Source organism: Peromyscus californicus, unplaced genomic scaffold (genome assembly GCF_007827085.1).
Source record: "Peromyscus californicus insignis strain IS unplaced genomic scaffold, ASM782708v3 Scaffold_22__1_contigs__length_63687245, whole genome shotgun sequence".
Lineage (NCBI taxonomy): Eukaryota > Metazoa > Chordata > Mammalia > Rodentia > Cricetidae > Peromyscus > Peromyscus californicus.
The window spans coordinates 2300667-2326045 of NW_026294525.1; the positions used below are offsets into that span (position 1 = coordinate 2300667).

The 25379-nt window shown below is 42.2% G+C and overlaps 4 protein-coding genes across 33 annotated transcripts in view; 2 read left to right on the plus strand and 2 right to left on the minus strand.

The window, feature by feature from the left end:
- Positions 1–1652: 1652 nt before the first annotated feature.
- Phf10 (PHD finger protein 10) lies at positions 1653–17992 on the plus strand. Of its 2 annotated transcripts, none has more exons than XM_052750751.1 (12): positions 1653–1763; positions 3472–3578; positions 6008–6138; positions 6732–6815; positions 7621–7754; positions 7848–7997; positions 8661–8770; positions 10070–10223; positions 12200–12355; positions 16247–16355; positions 16626–16814; positions 17809–17992. In XM_052750751.1, exons 1-12 carry the CDS (start codon positions 1680–1682, stop codon positions 17892–17894), a joined length of 1494 nt encoding a protein of 497 aa, XP_052606711.1. In that variant the 5' UTR covers positions 1653–1679; the 3' UTR covers positions 17895–17992. The 2 variants fall into 2 exon arrangements, with proteins under 2 accessions (XP_052606711.1, XP_052606712.1); XM_052750752.1 differs by having other exon boundaries at positions 6738–6815.
- Positions 17983–19740, minus strand: CUNH6orf120 (chromosome unknown C6orf120 homolog). The gene is made up of 2 exons (XM_052750753.1): positions 19592–19740; positions 17983–19412 (listed from the first exon to the last, which is right to left on the minus strand). Exons 1-2 carry the CDS (start codon positions 19625–19627, stop codon positions 18753–18755), a joined length of 696 nt encoding a protein of 231 aa, XP_052606713.1. The 5' UTR covers positions 19628–19740; the 3' UTR covers positions 17983–18752.
- Positions 19741–19749: 9 nt separating this feature from the next.
- LOC128118727 (uncharacterized) lies at positions 19750–24024 on the minus strand. The gene is made up of 2 exons (XM_052751566.1): positions 23677–24024; positions 19750–20229 (listed from the first exon to the last, which is right to left on the minus strand). Exons 1-2 carry the CDS (start codon positions 24022–24024, stop codon positions 19750–19752), a joined length of 828 nt encoding a protein of 275 aa, XP_052607526.1.
- Wdr27 (WD repeat domain 27) overlaps positions 19781–25379 on the plus strand; it is a 218310-nt gene continuing 212711 nt past the window's right edge. For 24 of the 29 annotated variants that reach the window (XR_008221069.1, XR_008221073.1, XR_008221074.1 and 21 more), the window contains exon 1: positions 20185–20279. The gene's annotated coding sequence lies outside the window, so the exon portion shown is untranslated. Of the gene's footprint in view, positions 19866–19929; positions 20280–25379 lie in introns of those variants that run through there. The other 5 variants (XR_008221077.1, XR_008221078.1, XM_052750750.1 and 2 more) reach the window with 3 other exon arrangements.

Sequence of the window (25379 nt, forward strand, 5' to 3'; positions counted from 1 at the left end):
CAGAGTATTTTTATCACAACAGGAAAGAAACAGAGACAAATCCCAATTTCCATGTTACATCTCCCTGTATTTGTCCTTGTTTCTTAACTTTCAAGTTTTATAACATTAAAATCTTTTGTTTCGTTTTTATTTGCAAGTAAGCGCTCTCCCATCTAAGCTGCCCTTAAGTTCAATTATATATTTGTGTATTGCTTTAGCTTGAAGTTGCTGATCTATAGGGCAAACACCCTCATCTATGGCACTCCCTTCACCTCTGCTTTGTGCAAGTGAAGGCCCAGTCTGTATTTGTTGACTTCATCTTTCGCCTGCACGCACTATGCGTAATTCAGATGGGGAGAAAGGTGCTGGTGTTCCTGTCAGGAGTTAGAAGTCATCCATGAGGTCTCTCAGACTCTTGCATGCTGTGAACCACCCTGGTGATGAAAGGGAACTAGAATTCTAAAATCCAGGAGCCTTCTGCTAGATCACCACCACCTTCCAGGTTATCTACCTGGTCCTGTACTCCCTCTGAGAAGAGGTGGGGAGTCGTGTGTGTGGGGGCTCTCTGCCCCTCCTTTGTCCTCTGGACCTTCCATGCTCCTCTGTACTCCTTTCAAAGGCCGGGAGGAACTTTCAAATGCCATGGGGAAGTCCAACAGGTAAATTAGAAACCCTAGCCAAACACCATGGTCCCATTTCCAGGACCTCCCAGTCTTGTGTCCTTCAGGTGCTTATGGGCTCAGCCAGTCTCGTCATGTGGTCTTGGGGACCGCCACCTATGTTCTCCTGGACTGTCTGGGTCAGCCCAGCTAGAAAGCCGCTCTGACTTTTCGCGTGGCCATTAGGGCCACTGTCCCAAGGTCGCAGCAGCAGAAGCAGATGTGAAAACAAAGGAGCCAAGGGCGCCTTGGGGATCCTGGGATGTGCAGGGTGAAGATGGAGAGGTGGGGTGGAGAAGGGGAAAGGACAGAGGGTGGAGGAAGAGGAAGGCAGGGAGCGGGAATCTCACAAGGGGCGGAGGCGGGGCCCCTGAAACGGACGACCCTCAGGGCCGGGGAGGGATGAGGTAGCGGAGCGGGGACACCCATCCTTCATTCACAGGAGGGAGCGCGGACCCGGTGGAGAAGGGCGGCCCGCGGGTATGGGGCCCGGTGAGGGGAGGAGCGGGGACCGGGTTGGGTAGGGAGGGCCCGGCGGGCTGGGGACCCCCGGCTGACGGCGCGGCGGAGGAGGGGAGGGGGCGGGACCGCGGCGGGGCGGGGCGGCGGAGCCGCGGCTGACGCGGAGGGCCGGGCCGGGGGCGCAGGGAAGGGGCGGCGGCGAGCTCGCCAGGCGGCCGGGAACCCGGGCGGGGCTGGGGCCGAGGCGTCGGCCGGCCGGCGGGGCTCGGGCCGGACGCGGCGCGCCGGGCTCAGGCGGCAGGGCGGCGGGCCCCGGCGGAGGCCGGCGGAGGCGCGCGGCTGCGGCCGGCTGACGTGAGCGGCGTGCGGGTCTGGGCCGGCGGCGCGCTGGCGGCCATGGCGGTGGCGCTGGCGGGCCGCGGGGCGCGCGGCGGCAGGGGCCGGCCCCCGGGCGGGCGGGCGGAGGGGGCGGGGCCGGGGCGCCGGGCGGCCCGCGCGACAGCGGCGGCGGCGGCGGCGGCGGCGGCCGGGACCAGGCGACGGCGGCGGCGACGGCGGCGGCGCGGGGCGCTGGGGCTCATGGCAGCGGCCGGGCCCGGGGCGGCGCTGTCCCCGCGGCGGTGCGACAGCGACCCGGCCTCCCCCGGAGCGCAGTCCCCGAAGGTGAGCCGACCGCGCTGCCCAACGGCGGCGGTGGGCCGGGCCGGGCCCGGGGCGGGGAGCGGAGAGACCGCGGGGACCGGCGGCGGGTCGGGGAGCAACAAGTGCGGCCGACGGTGGGCGCGGACCCGGGGCCGACCTGCACGGCGGTGTGGGAAGTTGTCCGGGGTAGTGGGGACCGGAAGAGACAAGAGGAGTGGCTGGGACGAAGCGCCGGGGCGCACGGGCGGGTCGCCCGCTGCCCGGGAAACTCGGAAAAGTTGCGGCCTTGGGGATCGGAGTCAGGAAGACGCCGAGCGGGACCCGCGCCGGGGTCCGGAGTTGGCGGAGGAAAGCGGGTTCAAACCCGCGGACCTCAGCCGAGGGGCCCGGGCCACGTGCCCCGTCCCCTCCCCGCGGACCTCCCCGGAGCCGAGGGCTGGCGGGCCAGGGTGGCCTGAGGACCTTGCCGCTGAGAGGGCCTGTGACGAAAGCAGACCTCGGAATGCCCACCTCTTGCTTCTAAACTTCTCAGTGTCAACTTCTGTTTTTGTTTCTTTTCAAGAGAATCATTGTTTTTAACTAAAGGACATTTGTTGCCCTAAAAAAAAAAAACAAAAACAAAAACGAAAACCCTTAACATGTTCACACATAAAATAGGTACTTAAGTGCTTAAAATGAACTGTCCAATGTATGAGTACTATAAAAAAGATAAATTTTAAGAAAAAATATTCTTTTTCTATTTCTACTTGACTGTTAGTCGTAAATATTCAGTCTGTTTAATTGACTTCATTTTTGATGAGTGAAGAGGAGAATTATTTCAATGTTTTTCTATTTGGAAAACAATTTCAGTAAGTTCCTAGGTAGTAGAGACAAAATGTGAAACCGTACCACTAATAACGTTAACATATCAGACAGTTATGTGCTAGCCCTGGCGCTTAGTGCTCTCCACATATTGCTTACTTAATCCTTGCATCAGCTTGAAGTAAGCATTACCACACAGCTAGTGGAGGGCAGTTCCCAGTATGGTGACCTGTGCTGCCTCTTTATTCTTTTTCGAAGGTTTTTATTTTAATATATAGTGCGAGTAGTAGTGTTAGGAGCTGTATTAACCTTGATTAAAAATATGACTTTTTATTATTAAAAAATTAAAAAATAAGCCTCGAGTAATATGTAAATTGTTTTAAAACCATTCAGTTACTCATTTCCTTTATGGAATGGCTGAACAACATATATCCTGGATGAGCTTATCACAGTGTGCTTAATTTCTGCAGTGTAAGAAAGAGAATGTAGTTAGACTTGGTAACCTGCCTTCGGTCCTGTGTCTCCAAAGTAGCTAATTAGAATACACTCCTGTGAGCCAGGTGTAAGTTGGAGGGTGCTATAAAATTTGTTGATGCTTATTTTTTCCCCAGCTCAAATAGGAAGACTTGCTTTAATTTTCGAGTGGTATACACCCACCCAGTTGGTAAGAAAGTGAAAGTTAAAATTGTAGTTAAAATTTTTATTTTGTTTGAATTGAAGGTCAGTTTTTAGTTTTATTCCACTTCTTGCTTATAACAAGTTCTTTGTCCTTTTAATTATTGTAGGAAATTAAGTTTTCTAAAGACACTAGTTAGAAATATGCTTTCTCTTGTTGAGTCCTAGGCAAACTGGAAAGATACATAATCATTCTTTGTTTTTTAATTGATTCTTTTATTTTCTGTTTTTTTCTAATTGTTTAAATGTACAGGATGATAATGAAGAGAACTCAAATGATGGGACCCATCCATCTAAACGAAGGCGAATGGGCTCAGGAGACAGCTCCAGAAGTTGTGAGACTTGCAGTCAAGATCTCAGGTACTGCTACATTAAGGTTCAGGAGTAGCTTTTGTAGCTTGTTTTGTCCTCTTCTTCCCTTGCCCACACCAGGCAGCAGAAGCAGTTATTAAACATTACATTTATGGGCTGGAGAAATGGTTCAACAGTTAAGAGTGCTTGATGCTCTTTCAGAGGACTGGAGTTTGGTTACTGGTGTCCACATGACTGCTCACAATGGCCTGTGAGCTGCAGAGGATCTGGTGTCTCACTCTGGCCTCCGTAGATGCGTGTGCACACATGTACACACAAAGCAAAAAATTAAAAAAAACAAATCTTAAGAAAAAAAAAAAAGGTCATATAATACAACACCAAAGTAGGTCTTGTTCCTGAGAACTATTAAAGAATTACGGTAAATTAGGTACATAAAACTCAGCATTGACACACTGCTTAGTGTGTAGTTCAGTGGTATAAATCACATCCCAGTGTTGTGCGACCGTTACTGTCCTGTCATCCTGTTCCAAAACTCAGTAACTCAAATGGCTAACCCTCCAGTGCCGCCTGTTCTCCTTGCCTCTGGCTGCCCTCTACTGCAGCTCTACTTTCTGCCCCTGAGTGTGAGTCATACAGCACTTGCCCTGTGGCATCTGGCTTATCCATTAGCAGAATGTCTTTAAGGTTCATCTGTGTTGGAGTTCATGTCAGAATTTCCTTAAGCCTGAACAATAGGATATTCCATTGTATGTATCACTACATTTTGTTTATTCACCTATAGGCTGGGGTAATTAATGTGAACATTGGCATTCAGAATCCCTGTTTTTAATACCTTGGCATATAACTAGAAGTAGAAAGTTGTATCATATGGTAATTCTATATTTAGCTCTTGGAGGACCTTCCATACATTCCATAGCAGTTGTACCATTCTGTGTTCCCACCAACAACACACAGACTTCTAATACTTTACAACCCTGCAGCATTATTTTTGGTTCTTCTTGTTTGATGATAGCCGTACTGAAAGAGATGAAGTCATCCCTCCCTGTGATTTGGTTTTGTATACCATGGCTAGTAATATTTGCTGTATATCTTCTTAGGTGCTTTTTGTCTATTTGATTTGTATTTTTGGAGAAACATCTGTTTTACTTCTCTGTCTATTTCTTTCTTTTTTTTTTCTTGTTTTGTTTTTTTGAGACAGGGTCTTACTATGTAGCTTTGACTGTCCTGGAACTCACTATGTAGATGAGGCTGTCCTCAAACTCAGAATGCTGGGATTAAAGGCATGCGCCATGAAACACTGTTCCCAAACCTGGTGCTAGGAAGTAATATAAACATAAAAAGTATGGAAAGGAACCTCATCTCCTGTCATATTACATGCAAAAAGTAGCTCAGAAAGAATCCAAATCCTAAATATAAAAACTGCCTAGAAAACCCTGAGTTAGCAACAGATTATTAGATATAACACCAAAACAAAAGTTATAAAACAGACAACTTAGACAACATCAAAATTTTATAAACGGGGGAAAAATGTGACACTGTCAACTGTAGGGTAAAAAGAGCCATAGAATGCTAGAAAATACTTACAAACCGTATATCTGATAAAGGAATTAATTTGTAGAATATGTAGAGAAGTCCCATAACTCAACAGCAAAAAGGAAATGGAAAGTTTTTTCTTAAAATGAATAAATGTAATAGAGTACTGTTACACTCTTGCCTCTACTCTAGAGTTAGATGGTCCAGATTGAGGCAGTCATAATACTCTGAGATTCAGGATTATAGTTGTGTGCAGTACACCTGAACTTCCAAAACAGGTCTGTTCTTTGCTTCTGGGTTCGTAGAGCATAAGAAATAAATTATAGCTTACTGTCTAGTTCACTGAGAAAGAGGTCCTAGGGTTCTGTTTTTCTTGGTGTTTGTGACTTACTGAGAGATAGACAAGGATCAGAAGTTGCTTAAGTTGTATCTGGTATGCATGAAGTAATTGTAGTGAATATTAAAAAGACTCAAGAGTTGTTGCTGCCTTGGTTTGGTCTCTTAGGCCTAGAAGTTAGGAGTCTTTTTTTTTTTAATTTTTATTTATATGTCTTTATGTATGTATGCACATGTGGGTGTGGTACCTGCAGAGACCAGATCATACTAGATCTCCTGGAGTTGGAGTCATAGGTGGTTGTGAGCTGCTTAATGTGATACTGGGAACTGAACTTCTAGTCTTTTCCAAGAGCCACAAGTGCTCTTAACTACTGAGCCTTCTGTCTAGCCTTAGGTTCTTGGCATGTATAGAAATTGCCACTTTCAGTGAATTTTTTTATGTGAGGTTTTAGATAATTATTTTTATTCTTTTGTAATTTGTCTTGATAAATATAGCAGTAATAAAAATGAATTTCAGTACTTCAAATTATTTTAAAATAATTTGAAATATAAATGATTAAAATGTAATAAATGCCACATGTAAGGCATAATATGTGTTTATGTCTCAGCTTTAGTTACTACCCAGCAGAAAACTTAATAGAGTACAAATGGCCACCTGATGAAACAGGAGAGTACTATATGCTTCAGGAACAAGTCAGTGAATATCTGGGTGTGACTTCCTTCAAGCGGAAATATCCAGGTACTTAAGGCTTAGTGTGTATAATGGATGACATCTGACCCCTAACAATTCCAGGTCTTGGTTATGAATGATTTCTATTTTACATACTTACAAAGCAAGTACACTTGCTGAATGTAGTTTACATTATCACTCAGCACCTCAGACTCTATAGTTAGTATGTTTTTAGGTGCCACCAAGTTATTTAAGGGCAGAGTAAGTAGTGAAATTACAGGTGTGTGTCACCATACCTAACTACTTGAGGCTAATTTTGAAAAAAAAAAAAAATCACTTTATAGCCAAGGTTTTTGATTTTCCTGTTGTTCTGACTTCAAGCATAGAGTTAGCTCTAAGCCGTGCCTGGACTGTAGAGAACCGTTCATGATGAACCGCCCTAATGTAGTTGCATGCTTTACTTTGGATTATTCTAGTTTTAGTTTTCTAATGTCTATTTCTCTAATTTGTAAGATTTTTTTTTGTGTTTGTGTAGTTACCTCAGTATTAATGATACTTAGAATATGCAGTAAGAGATGTGTTTAAAACAGTTTTTAAAATTTTTTAAAGTTTTCAAATGTATAGTTTTAGTTTTTAATACTCCTTTTGTTCTGCTTTTGGAGATTTAGAGCGACGAGATTTATCTCACAAGGAGAAACTCTACCTGAGAGAATTAAACGTCATTACAGAAACACAGTGCACACTAGGTAATCAGCACGTAGTGTGTCTTTTATGCTGAACACTGTAGGTGATACTGGATAAATGTCACATGTCCTAAAGTGTTTACAAAGTTAATAAAATAGATTACTTAAATGCTAAGTTGACTTCATTTTAAAATGTAAAGGACATGAATAAAATGTATATTTGTATCTAAGTATAGGCTTTTATCTCTCTGTAGTGCTGGGGATTTAACCCATAGATCCTTATCTTTTAAAAGGCAAATCTTATTAAATTGTTAGTTCATCATAGCATATACTTTATATATCCTTTTTCTTTGGTGAGTGTGTTAATGCTAAAGGTACTTTTCAGTGTGAAATTCATCACTGCAGTGGACAAAATCTACATGGCGTGTATAGACTGGTGAATGTGAAATGTGAATTGATTATAATATTTCTGATATAGAGATTTGGAGAGTAGGAAATATATATTGAGAAATAATTTTTTATATATCCTGTATTATTAGTGGCTTATATCATTATATATAATTATATCATTATTTCACAATTATTTCTAAGTATATTCTTATACTTTATGTAAAATCTAAAACTCATTTGGTTGAAAAATTGATTTCTTTGTCCTTACTAGATAACCTTTAGTTTTGACTGCTTGACTTTATTATGAAGAGTAACTTTTACTATTTTAAAATGTAGTAATTTTGCTTTGATTGTTGTGTTTTTTTTGTTTGTTTTTTTAATGTAGAATAGTTTGAAAAAGAAACTAGTTTTGAAAAAGTACCTGTGTTCACTTGGCCTTAAAAGATTTTCTTTACTTTTTGGGGGTGTTCTAAAATAGGTTTAACAGCATTGCGCAGTGATGAAGTGATTGATTTAATGATAAAAGAATATCCAGCTAAACATGCTGAATATTCTGTTATTCTACAAGAAAAGGAACGTCAGAGAATTACAGATCATTATAAAGAGTATTCTGTAAGTGATTTGAAGTGACTGACATCTGTTTTAGGGGGTGGGGAAACTTTTTATAAAATTATTTATGATTTCTAACTAATATTTTTCTTTCAGCAAATGCAACAACAGAATACTCAGAAAGTTGAAGCCAGCAAAGTACCTGAGTACATTAAGAAAGCTGCCAAGAAGGCGGCCGAGTTTAATAGCAACTTAAACCGGGAACGCATGGAAGAAAGAAGAGCGTACTTTGACTTACAGACACATGTAGGGGACTTAGTTCAGTAGTATCTGGGTCTTCTTTGTTTTTATTGCAGAATGGTCATCACTCCCTTTATCTTATTATTATTATTATCATTATTATTTATTATTTTTATGGTGCTAGCTGTATTTCTTTTCTCACAGAAGTTAAAGATACCATTTTTAATGATGTATTGAATAATGCCATTTCCCTGCCCTCTTCCCCTCTCGTTTTCCTGGAATCTCTCTTCTTTTTGATTGAGAGTTTACTGAGCAAGACTAACAGTAGCTATGTATCATAATTCCTGTGTCCCAAGAGTGGTAAGAGCAGCATACTGTGCTTGTCTCTGGTTTTGATGGGAGCCTCATGAGGTTAGACCAGTGTCTCCACATTTCATAGAAGGAGCAGCTGAGTTCCAGAGAGGTTTTCAACTTTGTGAAAGACGGTGGTGAGCCAGAGACATCCCTCCTTTCCTCAGAGTCTGTGCACCTGGTGAATAACAGGCACAGAACTCAAGCATGCAGCCAGAAAGTGCTAACCATCCCTTTGATTGTTGCTACAGCATCACTTAAACTGCTAGCTTTTCTATGGAGTGGGGACATATATGGAGTGTACACATGGGAATTCTTTTCTTGAAGCCTAGACTCCCAGGTTGGGGTCAGTTTTCACGTTTCTTGATGTTAACACAGGTTATCCAAGTGCCTCAAGGAAAGTACAAAGTGTTGCCAACAGACCGAACAAAGGTCAGTTCTTACCCAGTGGCTCTCATCCCCGGACAGTTCCAGGAGTATTATAAGAGGTATTCAGTGTTTTTAGTTATCTTTGGTTTCAGAGCCTCCTAAACACATTTATCAGTGACACCAAAACACAAATAGGATTTGTGTCTGCATTTTTCTTCTTGGGTTCTGTGTAAAGAATGCCATTCTATCTGAATGTGCAGGCCTCCTGATGAAGCATGGAGTGCTCATGACTCTGCCTGCCCTTTCTGGATTTGTCACAGACAAGTCCCTGAGATCTGTAGCTCTTTGGTACTCACACTGTGGCACACAGCCCAGTAGTTTGGTACTCTTGGGAAGCTTTTCTGAAATCAGAGTCTCTGGTAGGTTTAGCTTCAGATTCCTCTCCAGTGCCTTCTTAAGTGGTGCTCACAAAATGCAGTGCAGAGTGGAGCGTGTGACTAAAAGAAGGGACAGAGTAAGTACCAGGGCAAGCATGGACACACCTTCCTGTAATTGTACTTATTTCCGGTTTCCATCCTAAATATAACCAAAACCTTTCAAACCAGGTCTAATGGGTTCCTCTTGTTTCAAAACCTTAGCTTTTCTTCCAGCAGATGACCTCATTCTAGAAACCTGTTCTCAGAATAGATGTTCTTCAGAAAACATGATTTACCACAGTGCATAGAACTACACTTGCTGTTTGATAGTCTAATTGTGCAAAATTTTAACTTAAATTTTTTTAATCTGGAAGTTGCTAAAAATCTGGTGGTGTTCTGCCAGTCCCTTTGTTCTGCTGTGATGTCTTGAGGCCAGGCGGGCTGTGTGCCACCAGACTAGATGTGTAAATGTTGGTGTAAATGCATGCTTCACAAAATGTTTTAAAGTAACTGCTATTAAAAGCTTTCCTAATTGTTCAGTGTACTTCATGAAATTGCTTAGTTGTCTTGTCAGTCTCATGAGGTAGACTCTCTGCTGAGCCTATTGAGTGTAAGGATGCAGCTCAGAAGTTGCCACAACTCAGTATATGTAGCTGAACATGAACATGAGATGGCCTGGGTCCAGGGGTTCATGTGTTGCCCTGGACTGCTTGGGTTTCACTCTTGTCTGTTGACACATTATTCATTATTTTTTTCTTGCCTTGAGGGTAAAGGGAAAAACATTACATTTAGGTAGGATCAACTGCATGATCAGTTGGGAAAAAATGTTCAGATTTCTAAAATTTATTACTTATTCCCACCTGATGATCAAAATTAAAAAAATCTCCTGCCCTATTTTTGTGAAGTATTTGTGAGAAGCTTAAGGCTAATTTCACAGCTTAAAAGGTAGCTTTTACCTATTTAATATTCAAGGAAGAATGAAAGCAACCTTTCTGAATTTAGGTACTCACCAGATGAGCTTCGGTACTTGCCATTAAACACAGCCCTGTATGAGCCGCCCCTGGACCCAGAGCTCCCGGCACTAGATAGTGATGGTGATTCAGATGATGGCGAAGATGGTCGAGGGGATGAGAAGCGGAAAAATAAAGGCACTTCGGTAGGACTTTACCTTAACAGGAGGCATCCTTTGATGACTTGATGATTGCTTTCCTAGAATGTTAAGTTGAACTTTATTACCATACTGTTTGAACAGGACAATTGCATATATTTCTAGAAAATTTTCACCATGAATATTTATTGTGTGCTGATGTAAGCAGGTTGTTCATTGCTTTTTTAGGCATGTTTTATATTGAAATCTTATATTTTGAGCAAGATAGGCAATTGTATAGAACATTAATAATTCTTGTATCCAACTTGCTGCTTATGCCGATGACAGTACTGAACAAAGCAGACTGAGCTTTGCTGTCGAGAAATGTGTTTTCTTGGGCCAGGGCAGCACATTACCTTGTGCTCCTTTTGCTTAACCTGAGGCTTCCTGTAGGAAAACATTAGCTTACTAACATGCTGGACTGTGTATTTAGTTTCTCTGGGTGCCTTTTTTTATACAAAAAAATTAAGCTGCTAAAAAGTAGAAGTTTGCCTTTGGGGCTGAAGGACAGTGGTGGTTTGGGGTTGTGACTTTCTTCAGAAGTACACATTAAGCTCCAGCCATCTTATACCTTACATTGTAGCCAACTCAAATATGTGCTGTCATTGAGTAGCATTATATTTCCCTGTCTGCAACAGCTTCTAACACATATTTATGTGTTACATGAAACAAGGTCTTAAACAAGTGATGATGCCTCCTGTCAGTTACTGGAAAGGAGCTATGGAATTTAGGAATGATGAACTCAATTTTATTACACTGTTCCGAGGAATATAAATTAATCTAATATCTGAGGGAAGCATTTTGACAGCATACCCAGCATTTTTTCACAGATTTTGACCTGGAAAATTTGATAACAATTAATTCTAAGGACTTAATTAGATGTTAGCAAAGTTTAAATAGAAAAAAAAAAGTTGATTTTAGTGGATTTTAGAAATAAATCTTTATCCACAGTGGTGATACACTTACACAAAAGAAATGCAGTTCAAAGAATATGAGAAAATGCTTATAGTACTTTACCAACATGATTGAGATTGTGTACACACATTGATCATGTGTACATTGATGCATATACAGTGTGATCACATGTACACACACATGCAGTATTATACTGCCAGAATGAAACCACATTATAAGGCTATAGGGTATGTATGAAAGAGCCTGGGCCTCTGTAGAATATAAATACACTGAGAAAACAGAAAGAGACAGACGTGTTCATGTGCTCAGTCACTGCAGGGTGTTTAATTCTTTTCCTTCAGTGTTTATAATTTATGTGAATATAAAGTTGTTATAAAACTTTAAATTATAAAATGAATTCAATGGTCAGATACTGAGGTCTTGTCCTTTGAACAAATAAAATATGTCATATTATTGTAGGTAGGGGTATGGCCTTGCATCTTTTACAGTTTGAACATGATTATATATTTAAAGGACTTTCATAATGACTTCTATCACTCAGGAAAAATAAGTATTTTTATAAATATAAAAGAATATGCATCCCCATGGCATGAAAAATTTTGAAGGTGTGTAATATAATAGTTGAAGTTGATAATTCCATTTTTATTGACTTAAATCAGAAAACATAGTTGACTAGGATACTTGCTAATAGAAATAGAGTTATTAGAAGGGCAAATAACTTTTAACATGGCCTTTTTTTTTTTACTCTATTAGAAATAAATTTCTTAGAATCATCTTTATATTTTTCATTGGATAAAATTTCAAAAAATGTTTTGTGTCATTTAAAAAATTGAGACTTGCCAGGTGGTGGTGGTGCACGCCTTTAATCCCAGCACACAGGAGTAGAGGCAGGCAGATCTTTGAGCTCGAGGCAAGCCTGGTCTACAGAGTAAGAATAGCCAATGCTACACAGAGAAACCCTATCTTAAAAAAGCAAACAAAATAAAACAAACAAGCAAACAAAAAAAAAACCCTGAGACTCAACTTGGTCTTAATTCCAAGGAACCTTTGTTTTACTTCTTTTGCTACAGGACAGCTCCTCAGGCAATGTGTCTGAAGGAGACAGCCCCCCTGACAGCCAGGAGGACACCTTCCAGGGAAGACAGAAATCAAAAGACAAAGTGGCCACTCCAAGAAAAGATGGCTCCAAACGTTCTGTACTGTCCAAGTCAGTTCCTGGGTACAAGGTAGAAGAAAAAAGCCCCTGACTCAGCCTCTTCCCTGAGCAGCCTCTCCCTGAGACCGTTAACTCTGAGCTGAGGAGCTGGGCTTGCTGGGCTCGCTCCGACCCTGTGCTGTGCACCTGCCCACTGCTTTCCTTCCCTGGTGGCTTTCTTGTCACTTCTGGTCATGGTATAGCTTCTGTTTCCTGTATATAAACAAATTATGGGTCTTCATACCCTTTCAAGTAATAGCCATGCAAATATGAGTTTTTAAAATACTGTTTCAAGGCAGAACTTGATTTTATTTATTTTTTTTTTTTTAGTACAGGGCATAATTGTCTAGATTTTGAATATCTAAACAGTTGGTGAAGCTAAACTTAGTGAGCTGTGAAGTAGGAATGGACTTACACCCACCTTGGGGTTTGTGTAGTGCCTTTCATTGAGAAGATCTGGGCTTATTCTAAGGATTGTTGGATCCAGTTGCCAAATTCTGCCAAGTTTGGGATAGAAAACAGTGAAGCATGTTACTTATATCATGCTGTGACAAGGACTGAAGCCTAGTTTATGGATCTGATTATTCTCAGAGTAAGGTCATAGATGATCAGAATCTTTTCTGTCTACCTCTCTCCTTCAGAAGGCTGGGTGAGGGTGAGCAGTTGTTGTGGTGCAAAAGGATGTAGGAGTGTTGTAGAGGGGGGAGTTAGTGTCCCGCTAGGACATGGGTGGCGATGGCACAGCATACAGTTGTTCTGGTGTTGGTTGTATTAGACTCTACATATGTAGCATAAAAATGACATGTAGCACAGAAAACAAGCAGAAGTGAGCTGTGAGTCATTTTCCCTCAGCCTCACTGGAACACTTTCTGACAGTGCATTAGTAAGTTATAATGTTCCATAAGTTATTAGAAATGCCTATGTATGATCCACTTAAAACACAAGCTTTTGTGCATGGCCAGCAGATTGTTGGTTTACTTAGCAAGGAATCCTTCCAAGGACAGCCTCAGTAAGCTGCTGCTGTGTGATTTTGTACTTGGTTTTGTTTTGTTTTTTTCTTTAACATGTATAGCTTATCTATGCTTTGTAAACTAAAGATTTGAGTTACTGCTTAATAATTGAAACCAAACAAACTCCAAAGATTACATTTTAGAAACAGCCTACAGGAGCCGGTGTGTGTCACTGTCTTGGAGGTGCCAGTGGCAGTGGCAGCTGTTCAGGGCTGAGGAAGCTTTTCAACAAGGAGCCTGTTCATCCTGCATTGTAAAATAGAGAATATTGAAACAGACATATAACACAGGCTAGGAATGGAGAACTATCCATACCATCACTGATCTAGTAAATGAATCATATAGATTAATCTTAGCTAATAGCACTCAAGGGAGCCGCATGTGCAAAACAAACATTTTATAATCTGTATTTCAAAGATAGGAACAGTCAATATATAGATATTATATGTTAATGTGAACATGATTATTGAAAGTTAACCTCTTTATGAAAAGTATTAATGAGCCAAGATGTGCCTAAATACTAGGGTACTTCAATCTGACACTCAGACATAGACACACACACACACATACACACACACACGCACACATTTTAAAATAAGGGAGTTAAGAAACATGATAATGTATGTGGTTTAATAAGATGGACTAGCGCTTGCCCTTAACTTGTAGGACAGTATTGCTTAGGTTACATTAACCTGAAATTAAAGTCTAATTGTTAGGCTTCAGGCCTACACATATATAATTAAAATCCATACTATGTTAATGCTACCATGAAAGTTTCAACTTATTTTGCTATTTTTCAACAAGAGAAGTAAGTATACATGAGCCTTTTATTTGAGATACTGAGGGCTGTTGGCTGAAGAAAACTGAATGATTGTTGCAATTGTTTGAAAGAGACCAGGGTCTCAAAGAGGCACAGGGCCTTCCCCCATGATCTTCAAGGGACTTTTGCACCTTCTCTCTCTCTCTCTCAGTGCTGGTGTTTAGTTTGTCGTGAGGCTCTGGGTGCAGGCTCTGTGGCCTGTTAAGACTGGGTGCTGACAGGACAGTGTGCTTTTGTATGTGGAACTGCAGCACCCTGTAGGAAATGCTGCAGTGCCATCTCTGTCCCTCGTCTACTGCTGACTCTTCTCTCCTACTTCCTCACCCTTCCCCTTCCCCATTCTTTCTGTCTTTCCCCATATTTTTCTTTTCAACAAGATGAAGATTATTGGGTAAGAAAACATTTTAAATGGTTTAACAAAATATTATGTATAATTTTAAAGGTAAACCCTGGATTTTCTTAGTGTCTCCTTTTATTATAGGCATTATGTGTATTTTAGTGATTGTAGAACTTGAATTGCTCTAGAATGTGAATAACTAGATTTGTTTTATTCCTTTTGAGTTGCTTTGTAAAGAGTCTCCTATGAGAAATTCTCTTTTCAAAATTTAATATTGTTTAGTTTCTTCCCTGACTTTAGTAAAAAATATTAGAGTACTTATGCCAGTGTCTAACTAAACTCTAAGTATTAAATAAGTTTATCTTTTACATTTAGTACAGGTTATTCAAAGTTCTGCTGCATATTATGGCAGTTAAGATTCAGTCTTAGAAGTGAACTTCTGTTTTTTACTGAGGTCAAGGACACAGTGAAAACATGTGCTTAGGATGCAGCAAGAATAGCAGAGTAACTAACTGCTGCTGTCAGATGCTGGAAGAGCAGGGTATAAAAGTACACAGAAGAGATGGAGAGTAGTCAATGGGGACATTTTATATGTTTGTTTAACTCCATGGTATTTATTATTTTGTAGAGACATTTGTGATTGTCTAGATATTGTTTTTATCATATTTATGTATAAGGTTGACTTTTTAAAAAATAAATAAGCCAAAAATTGTTTTTGAATGCCTCTGTCATCTTTTGCAAAGAAATTTAAAAAAAGTAAAAACAAGTTATTTAGGTCTGATAAGGTATACAAGTGGCAGTGAAACATTTAAAGTGATACTGCTTTATAAAAGTATGAGTTTAGATCTCTGTGGTACAGTAATTTAGAAAAGAGATATAATGTATTTGACTGTGTTAGACTATTACCCTGTTATCATTTGTCCCCCCCCTTTTTTTTTTAACCATTTATTGTTGCACACCTATATATAGTACATGTGAGCACTATTTGTGAAGGTCAAGGTTATGATGCTCAGATATCCTTTCCTTGCCCTGGCATTTTAGGTGTAAGAAACCCCTTATACTTTATCCTAAACCATGTTTAAAGCCCTAATACTATGTATGTTTTTAATCTGAAAAATAATACTTAATATGCTTTGTATATTTCCTCCTTGACTACAATTTTTCCTTGTCTGAAAACACTTTATGTTTCACATGTCAGTGAATGCTTTTCTCCTTTATCATAGTTCTAACTTTTTAGACATGGAACAAGAATATGCATACAACTCAGATTTCTAGTCATTTATGCATGACTGTATGAACGAGACATCTTTCAATTAAAATACTGTTTTTTCTTTAACTTAGATTTTATAGGATCAGCTTTATTTCTCTGGAAAAATAAGTTTTTGAAATAAAGTAAATATAAAGTTGCTTAACACTTAGGTTTAGCTTTTATGTGTGGTCATTTGGTACATGGAGTTTCTTTCCCAATTATTAGTGGCATTTGACATCCTATTTCATTTTTCCTTCCTGGTCTTTATATAGATGATGCTGTGTGTGTAGGGAGTACAGAGTGCTACATTCAGGCAACACAAGTTCATGCAGTTTATAGAATGCAGTCTAGGCTTTCATCAGTAGGGGGTTTTATGTTCTGATCCATCTTATGTCCATTTATGTCTTACAAAAAAGTTCTCATTATCAAATTATCAAACAGAATCCCTTTTGAACCCATAGTGAGTTCTTCTGGCATAAATTTATAGCCCTCTTCTACCCTTCCAGCCAAAGGTCATTCCAAATGCTCTATGTGGAATTTGTCTGAAGGGTAAGGAGTCCAACAAGAAAGGAAAGGCTGAATCACTTATACACTGCTCCCAGTGTGATAACAGTGGTAAGTAAAGATGTCTCCTTAAGATTTTAACCTCACCCTGCGTGTTGCCTCAAAAGCTAGGTTTATAGTTGTCAGCTAGGTGTCCACCAAAAAATCAACAAATGGATAGTGGCTTGTTAGATGTAGTTAAAATCCATGTATCCTCTACCTTGTATTTTGATGTGTCTATGGTGATATTAATCATGGCAGCCATTTTTGGGAACTAATATTTTATATGCTTTAAGTTAAAAGTTCTATTGTGAAATGCTATTAATGTTGGTTTTGATTTAGGCCACCCTTCTTGCTTGGATATGACCATGGAGCTTGTTTCTATGATTAAGACCTACCCATGGCAGTGTATGGAATGTAAGACATGCATTGTATGTGGACAGCCCCACCATGAAGAAGAAATGATGTTCTGTGATGTGTGTGACAGAGGGTATCATACTTTTTGTGTGGGCCTTGGTGCTATTCCATCAGGTAAAGATGAAAAAAAAAAAAAGCCCATTACCTTGTGTGATGAAGATCTCCCAGCGTTTTTTTTAAGGTTGCATAAGTGGCATGAACATATTCCAAGTATGATCAAGCTGTTATTGTCCATGTCACAGCTACCTGATTTTCACCCATAGTGCAACCAAAGGAGAAGTGAGATAGCAGAATGCTTAGGTTAGGTTTGGAAGCACTGTCTGAGGGATAGAATAAGCTGGTGTTTTCTACTAAAACTGCTCAAGTAACACCACCAGTTTGTTTCAATGCTTTGATTTTATTTTTAAAGGTTGTCTATTTAGAAACTTAACAAAGTGACTGCTATGCTTTTATATATACTAAGACATCTTTCTATAAAGTGAGGCAGCATGACAATTCCAGATAACTTTAGGATGGACACAGAATCAAATAGTAAATCACAGTAATTCTATTGAAACATTATACAGGTAATTGTGCAATTTTAAGAACTTAGTTGCATAGTTAACACTGTATAGTACTCTATAAAACTAAGTTTCCTGGAATTCCTTTAGAAGTAAGCAACTTGAATAATCACTTAAGGTTCTGTAGTAGTTCAGCTCAGTATGTGGTATAGGTGCTAGTTAAGTGCCATGGAGAGTGCTGTTAGAATAGTGGAGAAAGGCCATCATAGAAAGCCAGATTAATTAACAAGTTCTACATTAGGAATTCTGTTGTTGAGGTTTTAAAAGCATGATGGTATTTGAATTTTAGGAAGGATCTAAAGGTACAAATGATTGTTTTGTGCCCTTTCCCCATCTTGTCCCTGCACTAAATTCCACACTGCATTGTTTACACTGATTAAAGGTTGTTTACATTTTCTTCCTTGGCTTAAGGAGCTTAGTACTCCCCTCCCCACTGAAAAATCCCAGAGTTATCACTATGGACAGCTCAGGAGTGAGTTTAGGTGGTTTGTACTCAGTCCTATAAAAATAAAGTTCCACTCCATATTAACTAACAATTTTTCTCCTAGGTCGCTGGATTTGTGACTGTTGTCAGCGAGCTCCCCCAACACCCAGGAAAGTGGGCAGAAGGGGGAAAAACAGCAAAGAGGGATAAAATAGGTTTTTGACCCTCATGTTTGGGATATTTGGTGCCAATTTATTTACACTTTCATTTTTATGCCAATAAAGAACTTTTTTTGAAATTAACTATAACCTTAAACATCTTCACGTTGATTTATTTCATTATTAGCAACTCCTACCCTTGAAAGTCAGAGAAATGGCTTTCTCCAGATTTTAATCTCTTAGTGCTGTCTTTCCAGAGATCAGCAGAAAGAGGTAGCAACTTCATTTGAAATACTTCTTGAGTCTGAAAAGTTAGCATCTGTCATGACTATCTTGACCTGCTTAGGTAGTATTACAGTTACTTAATAACCATAGCACTCCAGTCAGCCCAAGCAGAGGAAAGGGCAGATCGCCCAAGATCTGGTACAACTGGATATGGAATAGTCATCAACTGGCACAGCAACAGTTTGTAAATATGTGCCTGCCAGGAAAGCTTGCTTGAGTATCGGGTACCATGTACCATTTCTGACCTGGCTTAGTACCTCTTTAAAACTTGAAGTGCTGTACTTCATTTAGAATGTCTAGAATAAATTCTAAAGTTGGTCAGCCTTTTGATTTCATCTGCACTAGCACAAAGACAATCTGATTTATACAGCCTGTTACTGCAATAATCTTTTTACTCACCTGACTAACCAAAATGTATTTAAACATTTTATTGAGCAGACTCCTTTTTATAGGGATTTTAATCTCTAAAATATTGTGCTTGCTGCTTTTCCTGTTGGGGAGTAAATTGAGGTAACAAAACTGTATGGCTTTATTTTTCCATCCTAGTCTAGAAAAAGGAACCAGAATTTCACCAGGTCAAGTAGCAAGGTCCACAGCAAACTAACTGCTCCGTGCAGATAAGGGTTCAGAAGAGAATTTCGAGCACCAATTTCAAAATGCTAATCAATATCGTCCAGAGGACCGACTCCTCTTCTTGGGCTGACTCCTCTGGAGCATAAGCTTGGTTCTGACTGGCTCCTGTAGGGTCAGCAGAATAGGCAGCCTCTCCAAATGGGTACTGATCCACAGTTCTGTCAGAGTATACCCTCATCTCAAAGTCGCTTTCATGGTGTGATGGGTGTCCATAAATTCCTATCCCCACCGGGCGCTGGAAGTGCGCCGGTATAGAGACCACATCCTGGCCGCAAGTGACCGATTGCAGCTCATACTCGTCGAAGCTTGGGTGCAGAGTGCTGTCGGACACATACAGGTCCGCATCCCCCCGGAGGCTCTGCATCCTGAGAATAATTTTACCCTCGTGGTTCAACCGCAAGTAGCTGTAATTCCCAGCTCCTATCTGGCCCTGGACCACGTGCAGAAGAAGCCACTCCTCCGGGACGTCGTCGTCTTCCAAGCATTTTACCAGGGTCACCACCTGGGACAACAGGATCATCAACAGGGCGCACCTCCAGGGAGTAGCCATCGCTGGGACACTCAACTCGGGAACTCCCTCATCTGCAGTCGCTGTGTTGGGAAGACAGGCTTGACCGAAGGTGCTCGTCCAGGCAGACCAAGATGTGTGCAACTGGGTCCCGGGAACCGACAGTGGGGAGGGGGATGGAGAGAAGGGGTAAAGAGTAGGGAACAGCAGATAGGGGAGGAGGAGGCGGGGTGGGAAGAGGGAAGCGGTAAGGGGGATGGTAGGACAGGCCCCTAGGGGCCCAGGTGTCTGGAGAATAACGAGGTTGCTGACCCCGGACTCACCGCCACGCCCCGCAAGCCACACAGCACCCGCAGCATCCGGGCTCAACATGGAACTCGGGCCGGCAGGCGGAAGAGAAGCAGTGCCCGGAAGTGTGGTAGTCCAGAAGCGAGGGCTTTCGGGAACGGACTCCGGCCTACGGACCGGAAGTGAAGCAACGTCAGAGTCTCGCGAGAATAGAGAAGGGGCGCGTAGCCTTAAGGGTTAGCTTTCTTGTAACCATAGTGACGTGAAAACGCCCGCGGCCAGTTCCGGAGAACGCGGGCCGGACAGCAGGTGAGGGCGCCAGGGACCGCGGCTTGGCGTTAGCGCCTGCGTCCGGACGTCTTCCGGCGACAAGCTCCTGGGAGGAGACGGCCAGGGAGCCTACTCCGATACGACGGAGGACTGCAACGCACCCGCGAGCGGTGCGGCCCCCGGTGGTGCCCCCCAAGCTTCTCTCCCACGGGGCCGCGTTGCGGTGAGGGTGCGCGTCCGGCGGGGCTGCGCACGCGCCAAGCCGTCGGCCAGGCTGCGTGGCCGCCAGAGGGCGCCCGCTGAGCCCGGGCCCCCAGACCCTGCAGCCTGAGCCCCTTACGGACGAGTTGGGCAGGGGGTCGTGAGTGCAGGCTGTATCGGCAGAGAATACTTTCGAATTTATCTTAAACCATGACAGAAGGAAAAGTTTAAACTTCCACATGAGAACTATTAGTAAGAAATGCTTTTTTCTGAGTACGTTCCAGTTTATATAACACACCATAAACTTTAAATAGAGTGTCAGAAACAATCGTTTGTCTCCCATCCCCCCCTTCTTAAGGCCATATTTGATGTTTGGAAATTCTTCCTAGTTTATAAATGGATGGCCTTAGTGCTGGAAAAGCTCTTGGGACGATTTTTACAAGGGCACCAAATCTCATCAAGGAGGCTCCGCCCTCACCACCGGATCACCTCCTACATTGTCCCTTTGCGCCTTCAGACCATCACATTGGAGGAGAGGGTTCAACATAGAAATTTTGTGGGGGACACATTCAAACAAGAGCATTACGTAATATTCTACGGTGACACAAAAGTGGCTTGAAAATGGTAGTCTGTAAAGTAGGCCAACAAAAGCAGGGTACTAGGTATTTTTTAGATTTAAAAAAACAAAACACCTTAAGATAGGATCTTTGGGTACATTTAATAATTAAGGAAAGAACTGAAGCCTTAGTAATATCCGGGTGTCGTTTTGCTGCGTTCTTGTACCCCTGTTAACTATAGCTAATGGTGTTATTCTCAAGATTTACGTCTGCAGAGTATCTGAGTTGGAAACCAACTCTTCTTCTAGCTAATGTGGAGAATTTAATCTTCTGCTGTACGTAAAGCTTCAGGTGTATTTTATGATGCTGCCATGTTCTGTGGAAGGCATCTGCTATTGAACTGCTTGATGGTGTTTTCCAAACTCAAGGATGAAGTGGCATGATTCTACCTCTGTAGCTACTGAGAAACATTTTTAATACTGTATAATCAAGAGGAAACAGGTTTTTTTGTTTTCTTAAGAATACACACATAGAATGAACTAGTTTTAACTGTGATGCTCCTTGGGTAATAGAGGACAGTCACATGTTTTTAGTTCTGTATTATGTGCAGCTCCTAGTATATCTGAGACCACTGCTTTTGTTTAGTGACTTAGCTTTAAAACCAAATTGTCTTTATCTGTCACGTGTCACTGCGTCTCTTGAATTGCGCCCCTAGTCTTACATACACTGTAATCTCGCTAGAAAAATAAACGTAGTCTTTCTTAGCCTTGTTTGTCTGATGTGCGTGTGTGCAGGATGTCTGTGGGGTGTGCGTGTGTGCGGGGTGTCTGTGGGATGTGCATGTGTGCGGGGTGTCTGTGGGATGTGCATGTGTGCGGGGTGTCTGTGGGATGTGCATGTGTGCAGGGTGTTTGTGGGATGTGCATATGTGCAGGATGTCTGTGGGATGTGCTTTTCCCTCCTATACACACTTTCCATTTGACCACCGTTGGAGAGTCATACAGGTGAGGCTTTCAAGCATCAAGCTTACAAAGTGAAATATGTTACTCATGCCTACATGCTTGTCCCTGCTGCCCTGGCTAGAACCCAGCCATGTGGTTGTACCTGACAACAGGGGACCTGAGTAATGATAGTTTTGTGTCTAGAGTAATGGTTCTCAAACTTCCTAATGCTGTGACCCTTTAATACAGTCCCTCCTGTTGTGGTGACCCCCAACCATACATTGCTACTTCATAGCTGTTTTTTGCTACTGTTATGAATCATAATGTAAATATCTGATATGCAGGGTATCTGATATGCCACCCCCAAAGGGGTTGAGACCCACAGGTTGAGAATCACTGGACTGGGACAGAGCAATAGTTTGGTAAAAAATAAGCAGTTTCTCCTTTGGTAACAAACATCTGTTTCTCTGTAGATTCCACTTAGAAAACAGTCGCTCCGTCTCAGAGGGACTTGTTTGGTCAAGGCACCTAGCATGGTGGGACATATCTACCCTCCTCACACAGTTCTCTTTATGGGGCCTGAGTAAGGCTTCTCAGGTTCAGAGACCTCTGAGCTAAGAAGATGGACTGTTGGCTTCCCACTGGAGTACAGTGCTTGAGTGTGCTCAGGATACTGTGATGGAGACTGCAGAAACTGCTCATGCCAGTTCTCAGGTCCTGCTGGTTGAAGTTGGGAATGTTTCTCTGATTTCACCCTGATTCTGCTCTTTGTATTTTAAGGCCCTACATTCTGCCCTGTTTTTCCACTATGGCCACATGTGACATGGCTACTGAGGATATGACCCTGTGTGTGTGTGTGTGTGTGTGTGTGTGTGTGTGTGTGTGTGTGTGTGTGTGTGTGTGTGTTTCAAGACAGGGTTAAAATCCATGTAGCCCTGGCTATCCCGGAACTCACTCTGTAGACCAGGCTTGCCTCCAACTCAGAGATCCTCCCAAGTGTTGGGATTAAAGGTGTGTACCACCACTGCCCAGCCAGCTGTTGATTTTTTTTTAATTCTTGTTTGGATACTCTTTTTTGATCTCATGGTTCCCTGGAAAACAATGGGCTCTGGCCAGTGTGAGCCCCCTTTGCTTCAGGTACAGCCACCTCTACATCCTTCTTGGTCTTCTCATTAAGTCTGCTTTCTTTTTATGTAGTTGCTCTCCTTGTGGCTCATACCCCGAGGTTACATGGACGAAAAGTAACCACCCTTGCATTGCTTTTGGCTAAAAGGTTAAGTCTTGTCCACTCTTTGTGCCTGATTTTGGCACCTTGAGGTGCTTGAGCTCAGCCTGGAAGCTTCCATGTTTCTGCACATTTTCTACTTCTGCTTGTTCTCACATTGCCTCATCAAGTTTATGTGTGGGCTGCGAACTCTGTGATAATTTCCTGTAGGGCCCGATGATCAGTACATGTATGTTTAGGCTTCCAGGCTATTAGAAAGTCTTGGCATGCATTTTGTTAGTATGACATCAACGTTGGGCTTCTCTGGGTCTTGACGGGCTTTCTTTGCCTTCCACTTGGGTAGGTCACCGAGCAGTGTCCCACAGTGTCACTGGTTATGTGTTAGTATGGAAAGGTGTGGGAAGTAATCTCAGAATGTCAGTAGCTTAACACAACAAAGTCTGCTTTTCACACACAGACCAGGCCATGTTGCCTTCCTGATGAGGGCAGGCACCTGCTCTGGGTCCTCAACCTTCTTCTTCCATTAGGGAGAAAATAGAGGACCATCACAGACCATGCCTGTGCACCAGTGGGATAATTGTTCTGGAGCCATACTTGCTAGAACTCTGTGGCACAGCTACTCCTGACTTCTGGAGAACTGGAAATGTAGGTCTTGCTACATTCCCGTGGCTCCAGGGAGAAAGCTGAAAGTATTGGCTGAAAAACGGCTAGGTGACTGCTGTGTCAACTGCCAGGCTATCAATTAGAAAAACAAATGTGTTCACAGATGAAACTAACTTTATGATGACAATCAGTTTTAGGGGCCGTCTGACCTCTGGTCACAGAGGACAGACTGTCAGTTAGCTAATGCAGGGCGCTGAAACTGGAAATGTGTCTCAGTCTTCCTGTGGAATGCCTTAGTTTTCCAAGTTCCCCCACGCTCTGACTGCTGCACAGTGCTGCCCCAAGGAGAGGCAGGCACTACGGCTGGGAATGTCAGGTGCTACAGCTGGAATGTCAGGTGCTACAGCTGGAATGTCTGGTGCTACAGCTGGAATGTCAAGTGCTACAGCTGGAATGTCAGGTGCTACAGCTGGAATGTCAGGTGCTACAGCTGGAATGTCAGGTGCTACAGCTGGAATGTCAGGTGCTACAGCTGGAATGTCAAGTGCTACAGCTGGAATGTCAGGTGCTACAGCTGGAATGTCAGGTGCTACAGCTGGAATGTCAGGCGCCAGCAGCGAAGAGAGGCTGCAGCAGCAATCTGAGGGCTCAGAGCTCCTGAAGATGGCCATGTCTCTGCACGGTCAGGCTTTCCTCCCCTTGATGTTCAAGGCAGTCTCCTGTGACTTATTTTTTTACCGGAGAGCCACTTCGAGTCCATTCCTTTATCTCTTGTGAACATCTCAGCAAACTAAGGCTTGTTTATACTTTCTACATTTGGAAACAGTTCCAAGAATGTTAAGTGCTGAGTGCCAGGAGCCATTTTGCTTTCTGTTTTTACCTTTAAGATTTGTGTCTACCTTTAAGACTTCTACAAGACCAAGCCAGTCAAAATTCCAGCAGGAGACCCTACCCCTACTTGAAGAACTAATGACAATTGATAGCTTCTAGGGGAGAGAGAGTCCATTTTCTTTGGTGGTGTGGCCACTGGTAGGTTGATCATGCTCTACTGAATAGGACCAGACCCATGCATGTGGGTTATTTTGAAAAACAAAAAGAAGAGGACAGGAAGATGGGAGGGGGATGTACTGGTGGAAAACTCCAGGAGAAGTTGAAGGAGGGGGAGAAAGGAATGGATATGATCAAAATACATTATATAACTGTATGTAATTCTCAAGGAATAAATTAAAAAATACCATATTAAAAAAGATGTGGCACTGTCTGTGACATTTATTCTTGCTTGTCAACTTGACCACATCTGGACTTTACTAAAACTCAAGTGGCTGGGCATACCTGTGAGAGATTTTTTTTCTTAATCATCTGAAGTGGGAAGACACACTTATAACCTGGCCCACACCTTCTCGTGGCAGCCTATATAAAGGACATGGAAGAAAGAAGTTCTTTGCTCTTCTGCTTGCGCTCACTCTGACTGCGACTTCATTCCATCATGGGCATAGAGTGCCTACTTCTTTGGGATTCCAGCATATAATGAAGACCATCTGAACACTACTGGATTCTTGGACTTCCAGTGTTGGATTAGTTAGCTACAGCCTGTAAGCCACTTTGATAAATCCTCTTTCTATATAAATTTGTTCTCTGAGTTCTGTTCCCATAGAGAATCCTACTCACATAGTGTCTTTGAATTGTCACCATATTCTTTCTCTACCAGTCCTATTTGCATCAAATTATATGTATATGAGTATGTGCTCAAGCATCGTTGAGTATGAATTGGTATGTATGTATGTATGTATGTGCCCATGATCATATGTGAAGGTTCGTGCATATGTGTGGTCTTATTTGTTTGGTCTCTTACTGTAGAATTACCTACGCTTAACATCTTTCTCAGATGCTTGCCTGTGGTTGATATATTGTGCACCCCAATAAACTTATCTGGGGGTCAGAGAACAGAAGAGCCACTATATTATACATAAGAGGTTAGGCAGTGGTAGCACACAGCTTTAATCCTAGCATTCTGGAGGAAGAGATC

Bases quoted from the DNA above. Each gene is read 5' to 3' on its own strand.
- CUNH6orf120 (XM_052750753.1), bottom strand. From the start codon at position 19,627: ATGCTGCGGGTGCTGTGTGGCTTGCGGGGCGTGGCG. The intron at 19,413-19,591 runs GTGAGTCCGGGG...CCCGGGACCCAG, and splicing joins GTGGCTTGCGGGGCGTGGCG to TTGCACACATCTTGGTCTGC.
- LOC128118727 (XM_052751566.1), bottom strand. From the start codon at position 24,024: ATGGCCATCTTCAGGAGCTCTGAGCCCTCAGATTGCTGCTGCAGCCTC. The intron at 20,230-23,676 runs GTCAGAGCGTGG...TCATGGTTTAAG, and splicing joins TGGGGCAGCACTGTGCAGCA to ATAAATTCGAAAGTATTCTC.
- Phf10 (XM_052750751.1), top strand. From the start codon at position 1,680: ATGGCAGCGGCCGGGCCCGGGGCGGCGCTGTCCCCGCGGCGGTGCGAC. The intron at 6,139-6,731 runs GTACTTAAGGCT...CTGCTTTTGGAG, and splicing joins CTTCAAGCGGAAATATCCAG to ATTTAGAGCGACGAGATTTA. The intron at 16,815-17,808 runs GTAAAGATGAAA...TTTTTCTCCTAG, and splicing joins CCTTGGTGCTATTCCATCAG to GTCGCTGGATTTGTGACTGT.